At 42.3% G+C, this 27,493-nt stretch overlaps 1 protein-coding gene across 1 annotated transcript in view; it reads right to left on the reverse strand.

The window, feature by feature from the left end:
- LOC110502911 (extracellular serine/threonine protein kinase FAM20C) overlaps positions 1 to 9,459 on the reverse strand; it is a 109,043-nt gene extending 99,584 nt beyond the window's left edge. Inside the window, exons 1-3 of the mRNA XM_036960674.1 lie at positions 7,972 to 9,459; positions 7,405 to 7,583; positions 4,957 to 5,035 (exon numbers count right to left, since the gene is read on the reverse strand). Of these exons, the coding sequence (XP_036816569.1) occupies positions 4,957 to 5,035; positions 7,405 to 7,583; positions 7,972 to 8,711 (998 nt within the window). The 5' untranslated portion in view covers positions 8,712 to 9,459. The remainder of the gene's footprint in view (positions 1 to 4,956; positions 5,036 to 7,404; positions 7,584 to 7,971) is intronic.
- Positions 9,460 to 27,493: the final 18,034 nt, after the last annotated feature.

A 27,493-nucleotide genomic window follows, 5' to 3' on the forward strand; every position in this document is an offset into this window, starting at 1 on the left:
CTACTGACTGGTTGAGACTGGTCTACTACTACTGACTGGTTGAGACTGGTCTACTACTACTGACTGGTCTACTACTACTGATTAGTCTACTACTACTGATTGGTTGAGACTGGTCTACTACTATTGACTGGTTGAGGCTGGTCTACTACTACTGACTGGTTGAGACTGGTCTACTACTATTGACTGGTTGAGATTGGTCTACTACTACTGACTGGTTGAGACTGGTCTACTACTATTGACTGGTCTACTACTATTGACTGGTTGAGACTGGTCTACTACTACTGACTGGTTCAGACTTGTCTACTACTACTGACTGGTTGAGACTGGTCTAATACTATTGACTGGTTGAGACTGGTCTACTACTATTGACTGGTTGAGACTGGTCTACTACTACTGACTGGTTGAGACTGGTCTACTACTATTGACTGGTCTACTACTATTGACTGGTTGAGACTGGTCTACTACTACTGACTGGTTCAGACTTGTCTACTACTACTGACTGGTTGAGACTGGTCTAATACTATTGACTGGTTGAGACTGGTCTACTACTATTGACTGGTTGAGACTGGTCTACTACTATTGACTGGTTGAGACTGGTCTACTACTACTGACTGGTTGAGACTGGTCTAATACTATTGACTGGTTGAGACTGGTCTAATACTATTGACTGGTTGAGACTGGTCTACTACTATTGACTGGTTGAGACTGGTCTACTACTACTGACTGGTTGAGACTGGTCTAATACTATTGACTGGTTGAGACTGGTCTACTACTATTGACTGGTTGAGACTGGTCTACTACTATTGACTGGTTGAGACTGGTCTACTACTATTGACTGGTTGAGACTGGTCTACTACTACTGACTTGTTCAGACTGGTCTACTACTACTGACTGGTTGAGACTGGTCTAATACTACTGACTGGTTGAGACTGGTCTAATACTATTGACTGGTTGAGACTGGTCTACTACTATTGACTGGTTGAGACTGGTCTACTACTATTGACTGGTTGAGACTGGTCTACTACTATTGACTGGTTGAGACTGGTCTACTACTACTGACTGGTTGAGACTGGTCTAATACTATTGACTGGTTGAGACTGGTCTACTACTATTGACTGGTTGAGACTGGTCTACTACTATTGACTGGTTGAGACTGGTCTACTACTATTGACTGGTTGAGACTGGTCTACTACTATTGACTGGTTGAGACTGGTCTACTACTATTGACTGGTTGAGACTGGTCTACTACTACTGACTTGTTCAGACTGGTCTACTACTACTGCTTTTATATATTTTTATTATCATTAATATTGTTGTTGTAAGCTATCATCAAGGAAAAGGGTGGCTACTTTGACCAATCTTAATTATAAAATCTAGTAGGCCTAATCTAAAGAAAGCTGTTGAGAGCCTCCTCTTTTTAGTAGAGGCCATCACTCTTTTCTCGTGCATAGCCTATACAAATTTTGCACAACATTAGCTCATGGCCTGCCATGAAGTGTTTGATTAGATTTTCAATTACATTTTCATTGATGTCAGAGTGATCAGAGTATGGTTGCACATTTTGGGGAATATTCATAGGTGGAAACTTTCTTTGGGAATTAATGGGAATATATTGGAATTAATGGAAATATATGCATATTAATCAAATTTAAATGTAGATGTTTTTTGCATTGGATATATTTACAATATCATATGACAAGACATAAAACCTTTTACCTTATCATAAGTAGACATAATTTCTGTTAATGGTAATCCCATTTCCACTATTACTATTATTATTGCTGTTGGTCCCACTATTTTGTTATATGTACACTACCAGTCAAAGGTTTGGACACACCAACTCATTCAAGGGATTTTCTTTATTATTAATATTTTCTACATTGTAGAATAATAGTGAAGACCTCAAAACTATGAAATAACACATAAGGAATCAGGTAGTAACCAGAAAAGTGCTACACTAATCAAAAATATTTTATATTTGCGATGTGTAAAAGTAAACACCCTTTCCTTGATGACAGCTTTGCACACACTTGACATTCTCTCAACCAGCTTCATGAGGTAGTCACCTGGAATGCATTTCAATGAACAGGTGTGGTTTGTTTAAAGTACATTTGTGGAATTTCTTTCCTTCTTAATATGTTTGAGCCAATCGGTTGTGTTGTGACAAGGTACGGGTGGTATACAGAAGATAGCCCTACTTGGTAAAAGACCAAGTCCATATTATGGCAAGAAAAGCTCAAATAAGCAAAGAGAAATCGCATTCCATCATTACTTTAAGACATGAATGTCAGTCATTCTGGAACATCTTAAGAACTTTTAAAGTTTCTTCAAGTGCAGTCGGAAAAACCAACAAACGCTATGATGAAACTGGCTCACATGAGGACGGCCACAGGAAAGGAAGACCCAGAGTTACTTCTGCTGCAGAGAATAAGTTAATTAGAGTTACCAGCCTCAGAAATTGCAGCCCAAATAAATGCTTCACAGAGTTCAAGTAACAGACACATCTCAACATCAACTGTTCAGAGAAGACTGTGTGAATCAGGCCTTCATGTTCGAATTGCTGCAGAGAAACCACTACTAAAGGACCCCAATAAGAAGCAGAGACTTACTTGGGCCAAGAAACCCGAGCAATGGACATTAGACTGGTGGAAATCTATGCTTTGGTCTGATGAGTCCAAATTTGAGATTTTTGGTTCCAGGTTGGTTCCGGATGATCTCCAGGCTGTGTAAGGGCTATTTGACCAAGAAGAAGAGTGATGGACTGATGCATCAGATGATCTGGCCTCCATAATCACCCGACCTCAAACCAATTTAGATGATTTGGGATGAGTTGGACAGCAGAGTGAAGGAAAAGCAGCCAACAAGTGCTCAGCATATGTGGGACCTCCTTCAAGGCTGTTGAAAAAGCATTCCAGGTGAAGCTGGTTGAGAGAATACCAAGAGTGTGCAAAGCTGTCATCAAGGCAAAGGCGGCTACTTTTTTATTACTGCATGATTTCATATGTGTTATGTCATAGTTTAGATGTCTTCATTATCATTATTATTATCATTTATTAAAAATAAAGAAAAACACTTGAATGTGTCCAAACTTTTAACTGGTACCGTATACTTTAACTTGCCATGTCAACAAAGTCTATTGAATTGAATTGAGAGAGAGAGAGAGTGACAGAGACAGGTAGAGAGAGACAGAGAGACAGGTAGAGAGAGACAGAGAGACAGGTAGAGAGAGACAGAGAGAGAGAGAGAGAGAGAGAGAGACAGAGAGAGAGACATAGGATTGATACAGAGCAGCACTACTGGATTCCTGCTCTGTTCTGCACCTGCTCGGTGCCATTCTATTCTGAACCCAGTTTACTGGTAGAGTCCGTCGCCAGATTGGTACCCAGACGCTCTGCTCCTCTCTCTCAAATGTTGATGCATTTGCATTTGTGTTCAGAGGAGAAGCTGATGTGAAGCCTTTGATGTTGCAGCCTCTGTCTCTTTGATGCACCATGTGGCAACACGCAAACAGATTGAGGAGAGAGAGTTGGTGGGGTGTTATGGAGCAGTGTGTGTGTGAGTGTGCAAGTGTTTGCATGCAGTTCTGATGGCCATGCTTTGTTAAATGAAATGTATCAAGACCGGTGAGTGAAAATAAGTCTCATACTCCTCCTGCCCCTCCTGTTTTTAGATTAGAACACCAAGGGGATAGATAATATCAGACATGAGTTGACAGCCTCAAACAACAAATAGATTTAAATCCCAAACAAACGTAATTTCCTGTTTCTGTTCAAATGTAATATTAGTGTACCGCATAGAGAAAATCTGGATGGATTTTGATTGCATATTTCAGCAACAATGCATGAGGGGGTGTGGTATATGGTATAAGGGCTGTGGTATAAGGGCTGTATCCAGGCACTCCATGTTGCATTGTGTACGTAAGAACAGTCCTTAGACGTGCTATATTGCCATATACAACACCCCCTGATGTGCCTTATTGCTATAATGAACTAGTTACCAATGTAGTTAGTAGCAGTAAAAAGTACTTTTTTGTCATACCCATTGCATGCGGTCAGATATACCACAGATTTCAGTCAATTAGCATTCAGGGCTCGAACCACCTGGTTTAAAATGTCAGTATGCTTCTCTCCTGATTTGAGGTGTGTCTCGCTTGACTTAATATGACTAGACTGAAGGAGTTAGTAATGACAGCCTATGAATAGCTTCTCCCCCCTTCCCTGTTCCTATTCCTCCTTCTCCCCCCTTCACTCCTCCTCCTCCTTCTTTCCCCTTCCCTCTTCCTACTCCTCTCCCCCTTCCTTGCTCCTATTCCTCCTTCTCCCCCTTCCATCCTCCTTTTCCTCCTTCTCCACCCTTCACTCCTCCTCCTTCCCTCCTCCTCCTTCTCCCCCCTTCCCTCCTCCTTCTCCCCCTTCCCCCTCCTCTTCCTTCTCCCCCTTCCCCCCTCCTCCTCCTTCTCCCCCCTTCCTTCCTCCTTCTCCCCCTTCCCCCTCCTCTTCCTTCTCCCCCCTTCCCTCCTCTTACTCCTTCTCCCCCTTCCCTGTTCCTATTCTTCCTCCACCTTCTCCCCCTTCCCTCCTCCTCCTCCTTCTCCCCCCTGGGATCAGCCACAGGCTTAACCCAGCTCTCCACACTGCCACTGAGGCCACACACCACGGGAGGGTGAATATGATTAACCAATTACGATAACAAAAGTAATTCAATTTAAAACCCAGCTAGCTATAACAATGATGAAAAGGATTAGGACCAAAGGACCAAGTCTCTCAGAGGAAGTATATTATCATTACAATATGGCCAACCTGGATACAAATAAGGTTAAATAAAATTAATTTTGTTTTCATTTAACCTTTATTCATCTAGATTGTCCCCCTGAGGCACTGTACGAATAGCCTATTGAACCTATACAATACATCACCATGAGACGCATTTCTGGTTGTTATAAAGCAGTCTACTTACTTCATAGGTTTGAACAGAGCCTGTCCGTAGTTCTGGAACGTCATGATGAGTTTTAGTTGTGTGCCTCCAGACTTCATGGCTGTTGGAGATACACAAAGACAAACAACTCAAATCATCATTGACAGCAATTACACAGTATGGCAGAATCATTCTCACTGGATGACATTGAAGAGTACAAGGAAATCATCAGAGATGATATAATCAATTACGCAATGAATTTCCCTCTCCAGAGGATGGTCAACCTCTCCCACTGATTCAATCTTGCAACCGTACAGTTAACTAGTGAAATTGTGTCATATTAATGACCAAAGGCTCGCATTTCTGTGTGTTATTATGTTATAATTAAGTCTGATTTGATAGAGCAGTCTGACTAAGCAGCAGCAGGCCCGTAACCATTCATTCAAACAGCACTTTTGTGCGTTTTGTCAGCAGCTCTTCACAAGCACAGCGCTGTTTATGACTTCAAGCCTATCAGCCTAATGGCTGGTGTCACCAATATGAAATGGCTAGCTAGTTAGCTGGGTGTGCGCTAATACCGTTTCAATCGTCACTCGCTTTTAGATTTGGAGTAGTTATTCCCCTTGCGCTGCAAGGGCTGCGGCTTTTGTGGAGTGATGGGTAACGCTTCTTCGAGTGTGGCTGTTGTCGATGTGTTCCTGGTTCGAGCCCAGGTAGGGGCGAGGAGAGGGACGGAAGCTATACTGTTACACTGGCAATACTATAGTGCCTTTAAGAACATCCAATAGTCAAAGGTATATGAAATACAAATGGTATAGTGAGAAATAGTCCTATAAATACTATATTAACTACAACCTAAAACCTCTTATCTTGGAATATTGAAGTCTCATGTTAAAAGGAACCACCAACTTTTATAAGTTCTCATGTTCTGAACAAGGTACTTAAACGTTAGCTTTTTACATGGCACATTTTTACATGGCACATTTTTACATGGCACACATTTTTACATGGCATACATTTTTACATGGCACACATTTTTACATGGCACATACATGGCACATATTGCATATTGGCACATTACTTTCTTCTCCAACACTTTGTTTCTGCTAAATTCATTTTATTGATGTATTATATTATGTTAAAATAAGTGTTCATTCAGTATTGTTTTAATATTCATTATTACAAATAAATAAATTGGCCGATTAATCGGTATCTGCTTTTTTGGTCCTCCAATAATCGATATCGGTATCGGCGTTGAAAAATCATAATCGGTCGACCTCTAGTTCAGACTGTGTGACTGTGTACTCAGAGTGAGTGACAGATGATGTCACAGTGTTTGTTTGATCAGGAAGGAGACTGGGAGGTGAAGGACAAAGAGTGCATTCACATCGCTGTCTGTTTTCTCTCTGTTCTTTCCATTCTCTCTGTTCTCTCTCGCGCTCTTCTTTCTTCCCTCATTCTCTCTCTCTGTTCTTTCTTCCCTCTCTCTCGCTCTCTCATTCTAGAACCTAGAACATAATAAGCCATTCTACAGGGACTCCTGAGACAGCTGTTCAGAGGGCAGAAGATGGAATCCTCACATCCAAAAAGGGACAAAATTCAAGTCAATTTCTTGGCCGTAAAGCAAATTGGCCCCAAAAAAGAGGCACAAAGTCTTTGAAAAATACCATAATAGCTTTGAGAAAATATTGTTTAATGTAAAAGAGATGTTGACATGGGCTGTGCAAAGGCGAGAAGAGGGTGAACCGTTAAAGAGGAAAATGTCAACGTTTCAATCTCTAGACTGTTGGCATACCCACTCTATAGGGAAGATGCCCTGATGTAACAGACCCAAAGGCTTTAGGCTCTATGTTCTACGTGTCCTAGTGTGAGTTACACATTACCAAACATGTCACCTATCAACTAGAAAATTGAATTTGTCATACATTATCAATATACAGTATATAATATCCATTGATCATTTGTATTGTATTCTTTCTGTGAATGAGTGAAGTAGATGTGACGGTAGCTAGGCATGCTATATAAAGAAAAACCCAAACTACCAACTGATGGCTTCTGTAGTCTCAATTGGTATTGACATCCTGGCCTCTCAGTAGTCATATAGCTGTGTGATTACATGGGCCGGAGGGAGCAGCATGTAGCTGGCCATACTGCCAGACCAAGCTGTATCCATCCTGCATCCTCTCATTTCACTGCGTGTGAATTTGGAGAGAGAACCTGGTCGCAGATCTGTTTCTGTGTTTCGTTTAGCCAACTCCTCTGACTACTGTTGTTGTGCCATACAGAGGAGAAACTATCCTCGTCCCATCTGTATGTGCCTTCGCCAAGTTATCTGTGTCAATGATAGTCAGAGGAGGTGGCTAAACAAACCACTAACAGATCTGAACCAGGCTAGTTTCTCAACTTCTATGGCATGAGAGTTGGCTGAACAAAGTAAAAACAGATCTGGGACCAGGCTTTAGAGAAGCTACCTTCTCTCCTCTGACTTACCAACGCTGGTGATTCTCTGTGAGACCAAGTCCCTGAGGAGGGCATCGATGACTGGGTTGTGTCTGGAGTAGAGCTCATATCGATTAATCCCTATGTGGAAGCGGAGCCAGTTGGGGTAGGAGTCAACCGTCAGCTCCCCTCCTGTCGGAGAGTACTCCTCCACGTTCTGCTCAGCATGCCTGGGGGGGGGGGGGGGGGGGGGGGGGGGATCAGTGTTATTACAACAGGGAGGATGACATGATTATGCATTTTGTGTAACCCCAGAATCACCATCCATTTTAGTGCTTCAGCTGTTTTAGTGTTTCGTGTGTTGAGGTGACATGTTTTACTAAGGGACTTGAATTTGCTAGAGGGACATTTGATAATACGGTTCAGCAGCCTATAACCCTTTGTGTAATAACACTTTTATTAATGTAGTAACACAATTACGATTGTCATTAACATATCATATCTTAGGTGTATTGTTTGTTTAATTTATGTTCATGTCTTATGTTGAATTTGAGGAGGATAATAATCACTTTCAGATTGTGGGGATAGTCTATAAATATCTATAAAAATATAGGTTACCATTCCTGATTCTCTGTGGCGCCTTTGGTGTCAAATCTGATGTCTGTGTTGACATTGAACAATGTGTCCTCGTCGGTCAGAGATGGTAAGGCTCTCTTAAATAATGGGTGGTCAAACAGCGCCCGCAACCTTGAACCTTTGACAGGTACGTTTTTGTTGAGCACAGTGTCCGGTATAAACCGTCTATTTTTGTCACCATTTTGCGCATAATCTTCAGGCCGTATAAAGGCTTCCGTTTTATCCCCCGCTTTGGGGATCTTCTCCGGAGAATGGGAAGAGATGTTAGAGTTTGGCTCATTGCTGAAGTCCTGGAGGATTCTCAGAGTGTGTTTGTTAGGCCAGCCCGACTCCACTCCCGACCTGGCTCGGTGTTTAGCCCAGTTCTGAGGGCCCTCGCTCGGCGTGTGCGAGCAGGAGCAGCCGGTGTTGCCGCGCCTCTCCAGCTTTGGTAACAAGTCTATCAAGATGTGCATCGAGCAGGCGATTAGAAACACCATGAGAATCAAAACCCGGAATTTACGGAAGAGTAGCATCTTCATAGTCCTCTGTTTGAGCTGTTGTGAGTATTTACTGCAAATGATGAGCACGCATATGAACAGACTCACTACATCACTGATTATGTTTATTACGCTGGATGCCAATTTAATGAAATACACGTTGAACACGAAACCATCTTCACTTATAGCCGTCTTGAGTAGACTAAAGTTTTCAGTGTTCAACTTTTGTATTCCCAACCACATAGAAGGCTCCTTTTGTGATTCAGAACGAGAGGATTCTCCGCATGCGCCCAGGTAAAACAGGTCGATTCGGTTCAGACCAACGGTCAAGTTGAGCAAGCGGCATTATCTAAACTGCTTTCTGCTCTATAGATCCGAGTCCGACCTCAAGGCTTTATGCACAACATAAGGTATAAAGAAAGTGCAAGGGGCCCGAAATAAAAGCTCAAAAACGGTAGATAAATGATCCATCAGAGGTGTGTGTTCGCGGGGTCTGCTGGCACACATCCGTCCGGCCGTTGAGCGTGAACTCTGCGGTGTGAGAAACGAGGCTATCGTGGATCCGCTGGCCACGGGCAACGCATTGGTCCAGTCCGGGATAGGAAACGCGCAGAGAGCGCTATTCACCAATGTCAAAATATAATAAATAAATAAAATACTATTTGAGATTCCTCCTTTGCCACGATAAACGGCGAACCAACGTTGAAAAGCGCCGCAGGTAAAAATAAAATACAAAAAAGTGTAGGCTAAGTGAATTAGTTCACATATAGCCTATTGCACAGTAAGCGACCCAGTATGAAATATATGTCAATGATCACACAACAAATCCGGAATAACGACAGGCAATACAAAACAACCAAAACGAGACAAATCAAATAAATAATTCGGACAGGTGCCGATTCGCTTTCTCTCTCGAATATGTGGCTTTTGCGCGAGGAAAAAGAGAACCACTGTCTGTCCAGCGTGAGATCGAGGGTGGGTGTGTTAAATATGATGATGAAGCGCATCTAGATCCAGCCTTGCGGTGCGTCACCGTGCACAGATTGGCCGAGTCTCTCTTTCAGTCATAGAGAGAGGATGAGGACAGCAAACCCCTTAGGCTCAAGTGCCTGGCCTGCCTGTGTCTGTATTGTTGAAAATATCCCCCCTGCACATCCAGGATGTGCAAGAAGAGGGCGTCTCATCACAGTGGCGAAAATCCGCTGTCGCACAATGTTGTGTGAATACTATACATTCAATTATTTATGGCTACTGATTAGGGAAGTGCGTCTGCTTGCATCATGGATGCTTCCTTATGGAGACATGGTAGTGTCAGTCCAGGGGTTCCATTCAGTCAAATCGGCACTGCATTATCTGTACAACACACAGGAGGCTGGTGAGGGTAGGACGGCTCATAATAAAGGCTGGAATGGAGTGAACGGCTGGAACGGAATTCCATTAATTCTGTTCCAGACGTTACCATGAGCCCGTCCTTCCCAATTAAGGTGCCACCAACCTCCTGTGGTACAGCAGCATCATCAACATGTATAAAACAAATTATTGTGGCCAAAAACAACTACAGGAATACCTGGCAGTATGGAAATGTACAGAAACAACAGATGGCTGCAGCTAATATTCACATCGCCTGCCTTCACTTCCCAATCAACAGACCAATGGTAGTCTTTATAACTAATTGACTGGCCGTAAAGCTACTGAATGGATGGTTAGGGTTAGGAGGGTTGGACCATGTCTTTGTATGACCGATCATGTCCATTATGATTACCTTTTGAGACGACATTATAGCTACAGTAAAAGCAGCATGGCTTAACAACATGAAAGGAGACAGACAGTGGGGTCTGTGCTACGCCACACCACAAAGGTATATGGATGCGCTTAGGGATGTATAGGGATTTACATAAAACAGTACATTAACCGTGAGGACTAATTAAGTATCTGTAAAGGCAAAATTAGATGGGAACATAATGATAATTGTCAATCCGGGCACTAAATTGGAAGTGTGTGTGTGTGTGTGAGTGCCTGCCTGCCTGCCTGTGTGTATGATTGCGGTTGTGCGCATGTGTGTGTACTATAGTGAGTGAGTGAGAAATTATGGGTTTATTTCAGTCCTACCAAAAGGAGCCTTTCCAAGAAGCAAGTAACAGTCTAGTGACTCACTCACCTAACAATACAGACCACTACAGTCTTGCCTATTGTGTGAGACAGAGGAGGAGGAACATAGCCCACTTACTTAATAGATTAGAGATTAGTTCACCAAATTGCTATGTTGGCTTCCTGCAGGGATAACATGGGGTGACACATGGACTTTGAAGCCATGAAGAAACTCAATAAAATAGCAGGTAACTAATGGCATTGATCCAAACTACAGATCTAGGATCTTAATTTGATCAGTCTTTTGTTACTGAGAATTTTCCTGCACAACCAGAAATGCAAACTTCTAGTGTATTCAAGTTTTAAAAAGGCTTCTAAAGTGGTTTTTATTCCACTTTAAATGTCAGACTTGATTTACCCAAACAAAAAATGTATCAACCCCTACAAAAAATGTCCATTAATTATAATCCACATAATAATTTACATTTCCTGTTGCTGCAGAATTATTTTCCTGCTGTAGTAAACTGTCTACATCTGTACTCAGAGACAATGCTTTGCTTGTTACCCATCGTCCACTATGATCATCTACAATGACTGCTCTAGCTACCTACCCTCTTGCCTGTAGGGTGAAATAGCCCGAGCCATACGTCTATTGATGTCAGTCAGATAGGCATGATGATGATAGCATGCACTCAATGGGTCACTGAATCTAAAAAAAACTGGTCTGATTGACAGGCTGCATTGTGCAATTCATTCAACCTTTCAATATGAATCAAGTTCACCTTTGTATTCTTGCTGTTTTACTGACCATTGCCCTGTAAGGGGAAGACATCATTTTACAGGTGGTCCAATACCATTTGCCAACTGTACCAGTAGAGACTGCAATGAGATGAGGAGAAACAATTGTATAATTGATAACATTTAATAATTGATTAGTTTCTAAATTAATTAATTGAAACAAATAGACGTTTCTGCTCATTGTGTCATTTGCCTCAAGATATCACCTAGGATGCCCTTTACGTGACAAAGTGCTCTGTGTTATCTCTGGCTGACACAGGCCAGCAGTGATATGTCTCTGGATACGGACCCCCCCCCCCCCAACACTCTCAAATGACAACAATATAGGGAGGGGTCTTGTTTCCCATCTTCCCACAATTACATATTCTGACAATGGACTATTCTAGCTTCCTCTCCTACCCTAGGGGAAATAGCCAGGGTTGAATGAATGTGTATTGATGTCAGCCAGGTAGGCATGATGATGATAGCATGCAGTCAATGGGTCAGTGACTCTTCACAAACCCCATGGCCTGAATGACTGACTGCATTGTGCAGTTTATTCAACCTTTCAACATTGAATCAAGACCACCTTTGTATTCTTGATATTTTACTGACCATTGAAATAAAAAGTATATATAACACATTCTTGATTAACTGGTGTTACAACACACCTGTCATGTTTCAGAACACCTCAGGATGAATGTTTCAGTTTAGCTTCAATCTGTCTCATAACCCTCACACCCATGGCGGAGATCTTTGTGGGCTATACTCAGCCTTGTCTCAGGATGGTAAGTTGGTGGTTGAAGATATCCCTCTAGTGGTGTGGGGGCTGTGCTTTGGCAAAGTGGGTGGGGTTATATCCTTCCTGTTTGGCCCTGTCTGGGGGTGTCCTCGGACGGGGCCAGAGTGTCTCCTGACCCCTCCTGTCTCAGCCTCCAGTATTTATGCTGCAGTAGTTTATGTGTCGGGGGGCTAGGGTCAGTTTGTTATATCTGGAGTACTTCTCCTGTCCTATTCGGTGTCCTGTGTGAATCTAAGTGTGCATTCTCTAATTCTCTCCTTCTCTCTTTCTTTCTCTCTCTCGGAGGACCTGAGCCCTAGGACCATGCCCCAGGACTACCTGACATGATGACTCCTTGCTGTCCCCAGTCCACCTGGCCGTGCTGCTGCTCCAGTTTCAACTGACCTGAGCCCTAGGACCATGCCCCAGGACTACCTGACATGATGACTCCTTGCTGTCCCCAGTCCACCTGACCGTGCTGCTGGTCCAGTTTCAACTGTTCTGCCTTATTATTATTCGACCATGCTGGTTATTTATGAACATTTGAACATCTTGGCCATGTTCTGTTATAATCTCCACCCGGCACAGCCGGGCCACAGGCCAGCCACAGCACAAACCTAGGCTGGCCTAACAGGCTTATATATACAAAAATCAAGAAACACAAAAAAGGAACAGACCAAACGAACAGAAAAGGAAAAAGGGATCAGTGGCGGCTAGTAGACCGGCGACAACGACCGCCGAGCATCGCCCGAACAGGCAGGGGAGCCACCTTCAGTGGGAGTCGTGACACATGTGACTACCAGAATTGGAATGGTTCCTCTCTAGGTTTCTTCCTAGGTTTTGGCCTTTCTAGGGAGTTTTTCCTAGCCACCGTGCTTCTAAACCTGCATTGCTTGCTGTTTGGGGTTTTAGGCTGGGTTTCTGTACAGCACTTTGAGATATCAGCTGATGTACGAAGGGCGATATAAATACATTTGATTTGATTTGATTTGTTACAACACACCATGTCATGTTTCAGAACACCTCAGGATGAATGTTTCAATGCTTCAATCTGCCTCATAACCCTCACACCCATGTGTTACAACACACCATGTCATGCTCTACTCTCCAGACACCAGGATAAAGCAATAAATACACTTCAGTTAGTGCTAAACACAGCTGCTAGAAATTTGACTAGAACCCCAAAAATGTATCGTATTACTCCAGGGCTAGCCTCTACACTGGCTTCCTGTCAAGGCTAGGGCTGATTTTAAGGTTTTACATTGACTTGCTCCTACCTATCGCTCCGATTTGGTCCTGCTGTACATACCTACATGTAAGCTACGGTCACAAGACACAGGCCTCCTTACTGTCCCTAGAATTTCTAAGCAAACGGCTGGAGGCAGGGCTTTCTCCTATAAAATCAATTTGAATGGAATGGTCTGCCTATCCATGTGAGAGACGTAGACTCTCATCTCTTCAGTAGATTCTATGAATGAGTGTAGTCTGGCCCAGGGAAGGTGAATGGCAAGACACGAGCGACAAACCGCCTTTGCTGTCTCTGCCTGGCACGCTCCCCTCTCCACTGGGATTCTCTGCTTCTGACCCTATTAAGGGGACTGAGTCACGGGTCTGAGTCACTAGCTCCTCCATGCCATCCTTAGGAAGGGTGCGTCACTTGAGTGGGTTGAGTCACTGACGTGATATTCCTGTTCGGATTTGTACCATGGCCATGTACACTTATGATCTTATGATCTCCACCTGGCACAGCCAGAAAAGGACTGCAAGCTGGGATTCTACATCTGCATTGCTTGCTGTTTGGGGTTTTAAGGTGGGGTTTCTGTATAACACGTTGTGACATCTGCTGATGTAAAAAGGGCTTTATAAAGAAATTCAGTACACCTTCAGTCTGTCCCAATACCCTCACACCCATGTGTTACAACACACCATGTCATGTTTCAGAACACCTGAGGATGAATGTTCATAAATCTGTCCCAATACCCTAACAACCATGTTTTTCAATGCTCCAGCAAAGTTAAGGTTTCGTCTCCTTAAAGTTGGTGGCAGCTCAGTTGCCACTAGTTTTAGTGTTACATAGCACTTCTTTTAAACAGTGTGGTGCAATAATATTTGTTCCCTGTACGAGTATCCTAACAGTGAGGGACAGCAGAAGGAAAAACAATCAAATTAGCGTAACAAATCAATTAATGTATTAATTGAAACAAAATTGTCTTATTGGCCACAATGCATCATCTTAAATGCCATTTATGTGACAAAGTGCTCTGTGTTATCTCTCTGGCTGACACAGCTGACAGGCCAACCAGTGATATGTCTCTGGGATACAGAACGACCCCCCCCCCCCCCCCCCCCCCCCCCCCCCCCCCCCCCCCCCCCCCCCCCACACACACACACACACTCAAATGACAACAATAACAGGGCACAGCAGAGGTCATAAAGACATACCTGCAGATGGATGTCCTATACGTATTGTGGAGTACATTGAGATAGCAAATCCTTATCTTCATCAATGCTATCTCAGCAGTGGGGGACTTATATATTTGCTATATAGGGGCTGGTTGGAAATAGAAGAGTCAGGGCTGTGGTTTTGGTGGGAAAAAGAATTCAAATTGTAATTGGGAAAAAGTTGCTTACCTGATTTTATAGTCGTGAGCTTCTGTCCTGAAATGTGCAGTAAAAGTGGGACTCGTACTGTATCAGGAGTGTCTGGTTAGGAATGACATCATTGGGACACACGCCACTATATAGAAAGGAAATACATCAAGTTAAGATACGAAAGTCATCCTCAAGTTTTAAAAGGAAAAAAGAAATCCTATGTATTATCATAAAGACGGCTTGGGTTGGCCCTTCCTCTCCACCTTCACTCCTCATCATTGCGCTCCAAGCGTCACATATGCGTTGTGTGGGAGCTGCATTTGTATGAATCTGCCCTTGGCGTGACCAGGGTTGAATGGAACATCCATGGAACAAGCCTCATTTCCATCCCTGAAGTGCTTCTGCACCTGATATGGCAGATTTAAATGCATGTTACAGATAACATTGCCCTCTGTTGGCCCCAATAAGCCACAAAACTCCCATTTTATTACTAATTTGTTTGTTCCCCCTATTCCTCCCTCCCTCCTTCTCGCCATCTTCAAGTCTTCCACGATTTAATTTAGAGTGCGGTTCACAGGCCAGCCACTGTTGAATTGTAAGGACGTGGAAATTTCATTTAGAGTGCGGTTCACAGGCCAGCCACTGTTGAATTGTAAGGACGTGGAGATTTCATTTAATTGGTCCCTTTAACTGACGGTAATGACTTTATCAATATATGTTAGGTCAAAATGACACCCCTTTCCCTATATAGTTCAGTAGGGAATAGGGTGCCATTTTAGATGTACTATTTGTGATAATTAAGATTTACACTATTGGAACATTATGTAATTGTCTATATATGAATTACAAGGAATCAAAGCAGTTAATTGCCACACATTTATAAAGCCATTGCAGCTTTATAATTACATGTGGGCACATTTTTCTCCATCTATTTGAACCTTTTTATTTTCTTTAAAGGGCTAATCTGCAGTTCAAACAATAACAATGCGCCTCCCCACCACTGGTTTGGCAAATGCACTCTTAGAAAAAAAGGTGCTAAGTAGAACCATATAGGGTTCTTCGGTTTGTCCCCATAGGGAACCCTTTTTGGTGCTAGGTAGAACCCTTTAGGGGTTGTTAATGTACAGTTTGCCATAGAACCCCTTGTATATGGTTCTATCTAGAACCCTCTATGAAGAGTTCTGCCTAGAAACCCCTTTAAAAGGTTCTACTCAGAACCTTTTTCATCTTTGAAGAATTCTTCCTAGAACCCTTAATAAACAGTTTCACCAGCTTTACTAGCCTTTAAAATTAAACTCCTTATGACAATACATTACATACATCATGACACCTTTCTTTGAGGGCCAAATTATACCTTAACACAGTGGTCTTAGGAAACTCCTGGTTTATAGGCCACATCAGGCCTGCAAGTCACGCTACGCCGGCGTGCAAAGTGAAGTGCAATATCTACTGGAATCCAGCCAGAGTGAGGATATCCAACCATTGGCTCATTTAATCACCCGCAATCTGCATTCCGAATGACTACCAGGGTAGAGAGGATGGAGTAAAGAGACTACCTAAATAATCTAAACAGGAACAACCATCTCAGTAATGATTGCAACAATTCCAACTACTACCAGATTAGATTAGTTTAGAAAAAGATACGTTATTTATTTTTGTATAGCATAATATTAATCAACCAATCAATGTACATGCAAAAACACAGATATTGAAACAAAACATTCTGAAAAGCAACCTGAAATAGAGCATGCCTCGAAATAAACTTAGCAAAATATTTGTATGAACATAACAAGATTCAACAACTGAGACATAAACTGAGCAAGTTCCACAGACATGTTGTCAGAGTTCTTCAACAACAGTGGGTTTGTAGTCAGGTGCAGAGAGCAGAAAATGTATATTTTTTATTCCCGGGAAAAACGGTCACGCCAAAAACCCAAGGCACATTAACTGACCGGCCCATACACAGAACCCAAAACTGAAAAATAAGATACAAACTAACAGCATAGCAATCCCGCACAAACCTAGGCTGGCCTAACAGGCTTATATATAGAAAAATCAAGAAACACAAAAAAGGAACAGACCAAACGAACAGAAAAGGAAAAAGGGATCCGTGGCGGCTAGTAGACCGGCGACAACGACCGCCGAGCATCGCCGGAACAGGCAGGGGAGCCACCTTCAGTGGGAGTCGTGACACATGTGACTACCAGAATTGGAATAAAGTGTCCCTGAACGAAGTGGGAGTCAAAACCAAAAGTAACAGTCAGTATCTGGTGTAGCCACCAGCTGCATTAAGTACTGCAGTGCATCTCCTCCTCATGGACTGCACCAGATTTGCTAGTTCTTGCTGTGAGATGTTACCCCACTCTTCCACCAAGGCACCTGTAAGTTCCCAGACATTTCTGTGAGGAATGGCAGAACACTGACATTCCTGTCTTGCAGGAAATCACGCACAGAACGAGCAGTATAGCTGGTGGCATTGTCATGCTGGAGGGTTATGTCAGGATGAGACTGCAGGAAGGGTACCACATGAGGGAGGAGGATGTCTTCCCTGTAATGCACAACGTTGAGATTGCCTGCAATGACAACAAGCTCAGTCCGATGATGCTGTGACACACCGCCCCAGACCATGACGGATCCTCCACCTCCAAATCGATCCTGCTCCAGAGTACAGACCTCTGTGTAACGCTCATTCCTTCTATGATAAACGCGAATCCGACTATCACCCCTATTGAGACAAAAACCACGACTCAACAGTGAAGAGCACTTTTTGCCATTCCTGTCTGGTCCAGCGATGGTGGGTTTGTGCCCATAGGCGACGTTGTTGGCGGTGATGTCTGGTGAAGCATAGGAAACAGTGTTTAAACCCTCTACAATTAAGATCTGTGAAGTTATTAGGATTTTTACGAGTCTTTGAAAGACAAGGTCTTTCACATTTATTTTTTTGCTGAGTTTATGATAAGTGGTTTTGAGTGTTTTACTCTACACAGAGTAAAAATGACACAATCACACTCAGCTCTGGTATTTAACACCAATACTGTTTTTTTTATACCACTAAGGTTTAAGTTAATTTAACTCCTGAATCAACACTAGGCATGTTACAGTGAAAAATCAACACTAGCTAAACTGTCCAATTTGATATTTACTACACAGTACAATACATTGCTGGTTCACTCATTCCCTTCTATTCTCTCCGCTCTATAAAATCACTGAAAATACTAATTTGAAAGACATAAATCACGGCAGTACCGTATATGTAAAATGATTAAGGGAATACCAGATACGTGCACAATTATTCCCATATAGGTACAGTTTAAAACATTCTCATGTGTATCTTTTTTAAATGATAAGATTACTCGAACTCCTGATGTAAAAGTTTAAACACTGAGGTAAGCATATATGTAGAACCCTTATTTCAAGGGTGTAGCTGAGGGATGAGCGGAAGAAATGTAGCCAATCTCAAATTTATAGACAGCGCTATGAATGCAAGGACTGACCATCCATGAGATCAACATGACATTTTTAACAATGTTTTGAGGCTATAAAGTGTTTGTTTACAATTACTTTGTTTACAAACAAAGGAATAAAACAAGTTTGTGTTCAGGTGAGGTAAGGGTTCAGGTGAGGTAAGAACATGGAACTAAGCTCATGAGGTAAGTAAGATAAGTTATATTATTCAATAATCAATGGGTATATATAGGTGTATGATTAATTTAAAAGTCCAAAATTGAATTTAGCAATCGCAGATTGACCCTTTCATGTGGAAATGATCCACATTTAGCATAATCCTTATTCAGTGTGTAAAAAGAGACTGCTATTGTGATTAGAAGTGTGCAATGCATCCCCCCTCTCTGAAAGCTGTAAAAATGCAATCAAGCAACATGCAAACTCAGAGGAGGATGTAGATATTCAGATGTACAGGAATGGCTTATATTGCTCTTCATGGCCTACTTCCCTTTATGTTCTCCTCATGTGGGTGTAGGAGACGAGACCATTATTATATTATTCTATGGACGAGACAGGCTTCTTAATTCACACTCTTCTAAACACAAGGCCTCTACAGTACTGTATGTAGTGATTATGCCCTGAGGCCAGCTATCTGTGATCTGAAGAGCCCCAGTCTTAGCGATAATAAGCTGCTTTTGCGAAACACAGCCTAGTCTGCCTACTTTAGCTATCGGTCTGACTCCTCCCCTCCTCTTACCCCGGCCTCCTTCTCTCCCTGGTTCCCTACCCCACCTTGTGTTTATTTATACATCTTGTTTAGGCGGCTGGCTGCACCTAGTCTCTACACTGCTAGTTGTGTTAGTTTAGACCCTGGGCGAGGAGAACTATGTACAGAAGTAGGATCTTAATTTGACCTATTTGTCACAGCAAAATAACACTGCAGCAACAGGTCCTTAAAGTGTAGCCCATAACGTTGCATGATCGGCCGTTAGGCTATTAGCTGTCCAAAAGGAAGCTACATGAAAAGTGCATATGTTAATATAACCTTGTGTTAGTGTAGGTTTCAGTGAATTGATGTGAATCTCAAAGCTCATCTGCATTTCATGCGATGCAGGACAATTCCGAGCAACAGGAAAGCAATCAAATTATTGATCCTACACCAGTACGTATGGGGTCGTATGGAGCATAGAGAGGCGTGTTTGTGTCATAATTTCTGTGTGTGTGTGTTTGTGTGTGGAGTTTATTTTGGAGTGCGGGCCTCTCCAGGGATAGGTCCCGATATAGTAATGACCCCGCTGCCTCTTCCGGCCAAATAACAGATCTGTGGAAAATATGCTTGTTATGTTGACTTCCACTGCTCTAAATATATTGTAGGTCTGAGAAGTACAACTTTATATACTGTAGGTCTGAGAAGTACACTTTAATATACTGTAGGTCTGAGAAGTACACTTTAATATACGGTAGGTCTGAGAAGTACACCGTAATATACTGTAAGTCTGAGAAGTACACTTTAATATACTGTAGGTCTGAGAAGTACACTTTAATATACGGTAGGTCTGAGAAGTACACCGTAATATACTGTAAGTCTGAGAAGTACACTTTAATATACTGTAGGTCTGAGAAGTACACTTTAATATACGGTAGGTCTGAGAAGTACACCGTAATATACTGTAAGTCTGAGAAGTACACTTTAATATACGGTAGGTCTGAGAAGTACACCGTAATATACTGTAAGTCTGAGAAGTACACTTTAATATACTGTAGGTCTGAGAAGTACACTTTAATATACTGTAGGTCTGAGAAGTACACTTTAATATACGGTAGGTCTGAGAAGTACACCGTAATATACTGTAAGTCTGAGAAGTACACTTTAATATACTGTAGGTCTGAGAAGTACACTTTAATATACGGTAGGTCTGAGAAGTACACCGTAATATACTGTAAGTCTGAGAAGTACACTTTAATATACTGTAGGTCTGAGAAGTACACTTTAATATACGGTAGGTCTGAGAAGTACACCGTAATATACTGTAAGTCTGAGAAGTACACTTTAATATACGGTAGGTCTGAGAAGTACACCGTAATATACTGTAAGTCTGAGAAGTACACTTTAATATACTGTAGGTCTGAGAAGTACACTTTAATATACTGTAGGTCTGAGAAGTACACTTTAATATACTGTAAGTCCGGGCAGGAAGGTACACCTTTATATACTGTAGGTTGGGCTCCCGTGTGGCGCAGCAGTCCAAGGCACTGCATCTCGGTGCTAGAGGTGCTATTACAGACCCTGGTTCGATTCCAGGCTGTATCACAACTGGCTTTGATTGGGGGAGTCCCATAGGGTGGCCCACAATTGGCCCAGAGTTGTTCTGGTTAGGGTTTGGCCAGGGTAGGTTGTTGTAGTAAATAAGAATTTGTTCTTAACTGACTTGCCTTTTTAAATAAAGGTTAAAAAAAAAAAATAATGGTCTGGGCTGAGAGGTGCACTTCAAAGAACTTACCTGTGTTGTCATGGAGGGGCTTATCAGCTCTTATTTTAGCATAGGAGGGAGAGTGTAACAACATCACCGATGTAAGGATCAATTGTATATTTAAAAAAAACAACATTTCATTGTACAATCACAATGGAGATGTGTACATATCCCAATGGAGATTGATATTATCATTGAACACCAATGAAAGTACCAGTTTCACAGATCCCTCCGGAACTTCCATTACGCACACCTGGCCCCTATTCCCAGTGATTAGTAATTGTATAAGTGTGTCCTTGGGTTACCATTGTCCTGTCGATTATTGTTACAATGTCTGTTGGTGCATGTGAGTGCCTGTGCTATGTCTTTTGGCTTTCTTGCCGTTGTGCAGATGATTTCGGGTCTCGTTCTGTGTGTTAATCATTGTCGCTTGTGTTATTTATTCGAGGTACTCCTCGCTCTTTTGTTTGGTTTCAACCCTGTGTTTTATATATTGTTTGTTTGGGTTTCAACCCTGTGTTTTATATAGTGTTTGTTTGGGGTTCAACCCTGTGTTTTATATAGTGTTTGTTTGGGGTTCAACCCTGTGTTTTATATAGTGTTTGTTTGGGGTTCAACCCTGTGTTTTATATAGTGTTTGTTTGGGGTTCAACCCTGTGTTTTATATAGTGTTTGTTTGGGGTTCAACCCTGTGTTTTATATAGTGTTTGTTTGGGGTTCAACCCTGTGTTTTATATAGTGTTTGTTTGGGGTTCAACCGTGTTTTATATAGTGTTTGTTTGGGGTTCAACCGTGTTTTATATAGTGTTTGTTTGGGGTTCAACCCTGTTTTACATAGTGTTTGTTTGGGGTTCAACCCTGTGTTTTATATAGTGTTTGTTTGGGGTTCAACCCTGTGTTTTATATAGTGTTTGTTTGGTCTTTGTCTCCGTGCTTTTACACTGCATGCTGTAATTTGGGTAAGAAATGTGAAAAAATATTACGCATTGCTGAGCCTGTCTCCCTAATCATTCATACCAACGTGACAATCTGTAAAATTGTATCATGTGTCAAGTCATTTAGAATCACTTTAGGTGCACTTTATAAAGCCTGTTTTTTTATGCTCTCTTACAAAATCAACACAGACGTCGGTGGAGCATATTAACTGTCCTCTTCAACCTCTCCTTGTCCCAGTTTGTAATTCTCACATGACTGGTCTGCCACGCACAACTCCAAAACCATCCTAAAGTTCGCTGATGACACAATCGTGGTAGGCTTGATCTCCGGTGACAGTTAGTCAGCCTACAGGGGGGAGTGACCTGGTAGTGTGGTGCCAGAGCAACAACCTCTTCCCCCAAGGTCAGAAAGACCAAGGAGCTGATCGTGGAAAACATGAAACAAGGGTTTCATTATAGCCCTTGATGGTTTTTGTGACTGCACTTATACAAACTTTAAAAGTTCTTAATGTTCCCCATTGACTGACCTTCATATCTTAAAGAAACAATGGACTCATTTCTCTTTGCTTATTTGAGCTGTTCTTGCCATAATATGGACTTGTTCTTTTACAAATTTAATTTTGACAGGGCACACCTGTTAATTGAAATGCATTCCAGGTGACTACCTCATGAAGCTGATTGAGAGAATGCCAAAAGTGTGCAAAGCTGTCAAGGCAAAGGATGGCTACGTTGAAGTATCTCAAATTTAAAATATATGTAGGTTTTTTAACACTTTTTTTGGTTACTACATGATTTCATATGTCTAATTTCATATTTTTGATGTCTTCACTATTATTCTACCATAGAAATTAATTTAAAATAAAGAAAAACCCTTGAATGAGTGTGTCCAACCTTTTGACTGGTACTGTAAGTATTCAGACCCTTTACTCAGTACTTTGTTAAAGCACCTTTGGCAATGGTTACAGCCTAGAGTCTTGAGTATGACGATACAAGCTTGACACACCGGTATTTGGACAGTTTATCTTATTCTTCTCTGCAGATCCTCTCAAGCTCTGTCAGGTTGGATGGGGAGAGTTGCTGCACAGCTATTTTCTGTTCTCTCCAGTGATGTTCGATCGGGTACAAGTCCGGGCTCTGGCTGGGCAACTTAAGGACATTCAGAGACTTGTCCCTGTGTTGTCCTGTTGGAAGGTGAACCACCCCAGTCTGAGGTCCTGAGTGCTCTGGAGCAGGTTTTCATCAAGGATCTCTCTGTACTTTGCTCTGTTCATCTTTCCCTCGATCCTGACTAGTCTCCCAGTCCCTGCCACTGAAAAACACCCCCACAGCATAATGCTTCACCATAGGGATGGTTGCAGGTTTGAAATCAAGAGTTCAATCTTGGTTTCATCAAACCAGAAAATCTTGTTTCTCATGGTCAGTCTTTTGGTGCATTTTGGCGAACTCCAAGTGGGCTGTCATGTGCCTTTTACTGAGTAGTGGATTCCGTCTGGCCACTCTACCATAAAGGGCTTGATTGGTAGAGTGCTGCAGAGAGAGAGAGAGATGGGGTGTGATAAAGAAAGGAAATAGGAGAGAAAGGAAATAGTAAGAACAAAATAACAAACAGGAGAGAGACAGAGGGAACATTGGGGGAAAACACAGGTTGGCAACTGATTCCCAGTGATATCACTATTTACATGAATTTCTACAAAAGGTCAAATCGATGTGTTAACACAGATCTCAATATCCAATATTCCAAACCCCACCCACCCCCGCTGTTATGTTGTACTTTATACGATTATGATAGCTCCGTCTGGTTGGCACTGACTGTTACCAGGAAAGAGTTTTAATCAGATTCAGGATGGACTGACCTTTCAGTGATATAGCCTCAACACTGCAGTACTTTCCCCCAGGCTAAACTGAAAGACATTACGGCTGTTTTTCCACGAACACAAGCTTTATTGAGAGTGAGAGAGACAGAGAGAGCAGTTATTTTTCTTTTTTTTAATCAGTTCTCATGGAGTATTACGAAAAGTCTCACCTCCGAGCCCATTTGGGTTCTCTCAGAGAACGTTGAGAGCCAAAAAGTTTTTGAGAAATGGTATTAGCCCTGTGAATGCAGAAAAAGCTACATTGTACCATGAATTTAAACTATTCCAGCTAAGAGCATTTGTTTATTATGTCATGCTAGAATGATGTGAACCATGTTAAATCAAAATAAAATGTATTTACATAGCCCTTACATCAGCTGATATCTCAAAGTGCTGTACAGAAACCCATCCTAAAACCCCAAACAGCAAGCAATGCAGGTGTAGAAGCACTGTGGCTAGGAAAAACTCCCTAGAAAGGCCAAAACCTAGGAAGAAACATAGAGAGGAACCAGGCTATGAGGGGTGGCCAGTCCTCTTCTGGCTGTGCCGGGTGGAGATTATAACAGAACATGGCCAAGATGTTCAAATGTTCATAAATGACCTGCATGGTCAAATAATAATAATCACAGTAGTTGTCAAGGGTGCAGCAAGTCAGCACCTCAGGAGTAAATGTCAGTTGGCTTTTCATAGCCGATCATTAAGAGTATCTCTACCGCTCCTGCTGTCTCTAGAGAGTTGAAAACAGCAGGTCTGGGACAGGTAGCACGTCCGGTGAACAGGCCAGGGTTCCATAGCCGCAGGCAGAACAGTTGAAACTGGAGCAGCAGCTTGGCCAGGTGGACTGGGGACAGCAAGGAGTCATCATGCCAGGTAGTCCTGAGGCATGGTCTTAGGGCTCAGGTCCTCCGAGAGAGAGAAAGAAAGAGAGAATTAGAGAAAGCATACTTAAATTTACACAGGACACCGGATAGGACAGGAGAAGCACTGAAGATATAACAAACTGACCCTATCCCCTGACACATAAACTACTGCAGCATAAATACTGGAGGCTGAGACAGGAGGGGTCAGGAGACACTGTGGCCCCCTCCGATGATGCCCCCGGACAGGGCCAAACAGGAAGGATATAACCCCACCCACTTTGCCAAAGCACAGCTCCAACATCACTAGAGGGATATCTTCAACCACCAACTTACCATCCTGAGACAAGGCCGAGTATAGCCCACAAAGATCTCCGTCACGGCACAACCCAAGGTGGGAGCCAACCGAGACAGGAAGATCACGTCAGTGACTCAACCCACTCAAGTGGCGCACCCCTCCTAGGGACGGCATGAAAGAGCACCAGTAAGCCAGTGACTCAGCCCCTGTAATAGGGTTAGAGGCAGAGAATCCCAGTGGAGAGAGGGGAACCGGCCAAGCAGAGACAGCAAGGGCGGTTCGTTGCTCCAGAGCCTTTCCGTTCACCTTCACACTCCTGGGCCAGACTACACTCAATCATATGACCCACTGAAGAGATGAGTCTTCAGTAAAGACTTAAAGGTTGTGACCGAGTCTACGTCTCTCACATGGGTAGGCAGACCATTCCATAAAAATGGAGCTCAATAGGAGAAAGCCCTGCCTCCAGCTGTTTGCTTAGAAATTCTAGGGACAATTAGGAGGCTTGCATCTTGTGACCATAGCATATGTGTAGGTATGTACGGCAGGACCAAAATGGAAAGATAGGTAGGAGCAAGCCCATGTAATGCTTTGTAGGTTAGCAGTGTCGTGTCTTTGTCTATGCCGGATTAAGTGATATGACATGCTACTCTATAAAATCATTTATCAGTAATTAATATTAGCTGATTGAGCTAATCATGTAAATGTAATTAACTAGAGAGTCGGGCACCACAAAATGATATTTATAGAGCTGTTATCTTCCGAATAAACTCTTAAAGACCTAGTAATATTTTACATCAATAGCAGTCAATATTAATTGTCATCTTAATTCAGTCTCATCTGAAAGTTGTAAATTCTTGGTTATCTGCACGAACCCTGGCTAACAATTTGAATCAGCAATACAAAATTGGGTTTAATTATTTATTTACTAAATACCTAACTAATCACTCAGAATTACACATACACATAATTAAATCATAACTTGATTACAAATTACGTCATAAAGGAAAACATCCCTAGTGTGCGGAACTGATATGACAGCTGGTTACACACAAAAAAAAGGGTCTGGGTTTGAGTGAAAGAGCGGGAAGACTGAGGAACAAAGGGCGAAGCTGTGCTATCGTAAATACATTATCTTATGCATTCTAAATTACCGGCCATTTGGAAAAGGAAAATGCAATAAATATTTACTCTGAGCTGCGCTTCGGTAGGTTGGTGGTAGATGGAAGGCCGTGTTGCCAAACCGAGTCCTTTGTCCTTTGAAGAATGTCTCTGCTGGTAAATTGAATATGTTGTAGTAACGTCGTTGTGTGGTAGACGGGATACTCTGTCTTTTCCTTCCTAACCTGCGTTTGCATCTGCTGTTGCTAACTCAACGGCTAGGAGGTATCACTTCTGTAGTGAATATTAGTTCAAAGTTCATACCATTCGCAACCAAAGCTCACGCTGATCTTGGCTTCGTTCTGTAGTTATTATCTGAACAATTCTGACATCGGACCGATGTCCTCAAGTCCTCGGAACAGGATATATATAACATATTGTCGTCAAGGGCTTATATAGGAAGGGAGAGGAGGGGGTGTTTGAAAAGTTTTATAGCCCATGTCCCTTCACAAGGGAGGGCCACTGATTGAGCAGAGAGTTGCTGCCCTCCTGAAAACAGCTGAGTTACAGCTTTTTCATTTTTTTTGAGAGGAATGGAAGATTAGATATAGGCCGATAGTTTTTTATATTTTCTGGGTTAGGGTTTGGCTTTTTCAAGACAGGCTTTATTACTGCCACTTTTAGTGAGTTTGGTACACATCCGGTGGATAGAGAGCCATTTATTATGTTCAACATAGGAGGGCCAAGCACAGGAAGCAGCTCTTTCAGTAGTTTAGTTGGAATAAGGCCCAGTATGCAGCTTGAAGGTTTAGAGGCCATGATTATTTTCATCATTGTGTCAAGCAGTGACACTTGAGTGTCTCTCTTGATCCTAGGTCCTGGCAGAGTTGTGCAGACTCAGGACAACTGAGCTTTGAAGGAATACGCAGATTTAAAGAGGAGTCCGTAATTTGCTTTCTAATGATCATGATCTTTTCCTCAAAGAAGTTCATGAATTTATTACTGCTGAAGTGAAAGCCATCCTCACTTGGGGAATGCTGCTTTTTAGTTAGCTTTGCAACAGTATCAAAAATACATTTAGGATTGTTCTTATTTTCCTCAATTAAGTTGGAAAAATAGGATGATCGAGCAGCAGTGAGGGCTCTTCGATACTGCACGGTACTGTCTTTCCAAGCTAGTCAGAAGACTTCCAGTTTGGTGTGGCGCCATTTCCGTTCCAATTTTCTGGAAGCTTGCTTCAGAGCTCGGGTATTTTCTGCATACCAGGGAGCTAGTTTCTTATGACAAATGTTTTTAGTTTTTAGGGGTGCAACTGCATCTAGGGTATTGCGCAAGGTTAAATTGAGTTCCTCAGTTAGGTGGTTAACTGATTTTTGTCCTCCTATATCCTTGGGTAGGCAGAGGGAGTCTGGAAGGGCATCATGGAATCTTTGTGTTGTCTGAGAATTTATAGCACGACTTTTGATGCTCCTTGGTTGGGGTCTGAGCAGATTATTTGTTGCGATTGCAAACGTAATAAAATGGTGGTCTGATAGTCCAGGATTATGAGGAAAAACATTAAGATCCACAACATTTATTCCACGGGACAAAACTAGGTCCAGAGTATGACTGTGACAGTGATTGGTCCAGAGACATGTTGGACAAAACCCACTGAGTCGATGATGGCTCCGAAAGCCCTTTGGAGTGGGTCTGTGGACTTTTCCATGTGAATATTAAAATCACCAAAAATTACAATATTATCTGCTATGACTACAATGTCCGATAGGAATTCAGGGAACTCAGTGAGGAACGCTGTATATGGCCCAGGAGGCCTGTAAAGAGTAGCTAAAAA

This window comes from Oncorhynchus mykiss, chromosome 23 (genome assembly GCF_013265735.2).
Source record: "Oncorhynchus mykiss isolate Arlee chromosome 23, USDA_OmykA_1.1, whole genome shotgun sequence".
NCBI classification, from domain to species: Eukaryota; Metazoa; Chordata; class Actinopteri; order Salmoniformes; family Salmonidae; genus Oncorhynchus; species Oncorhynchus mykiss.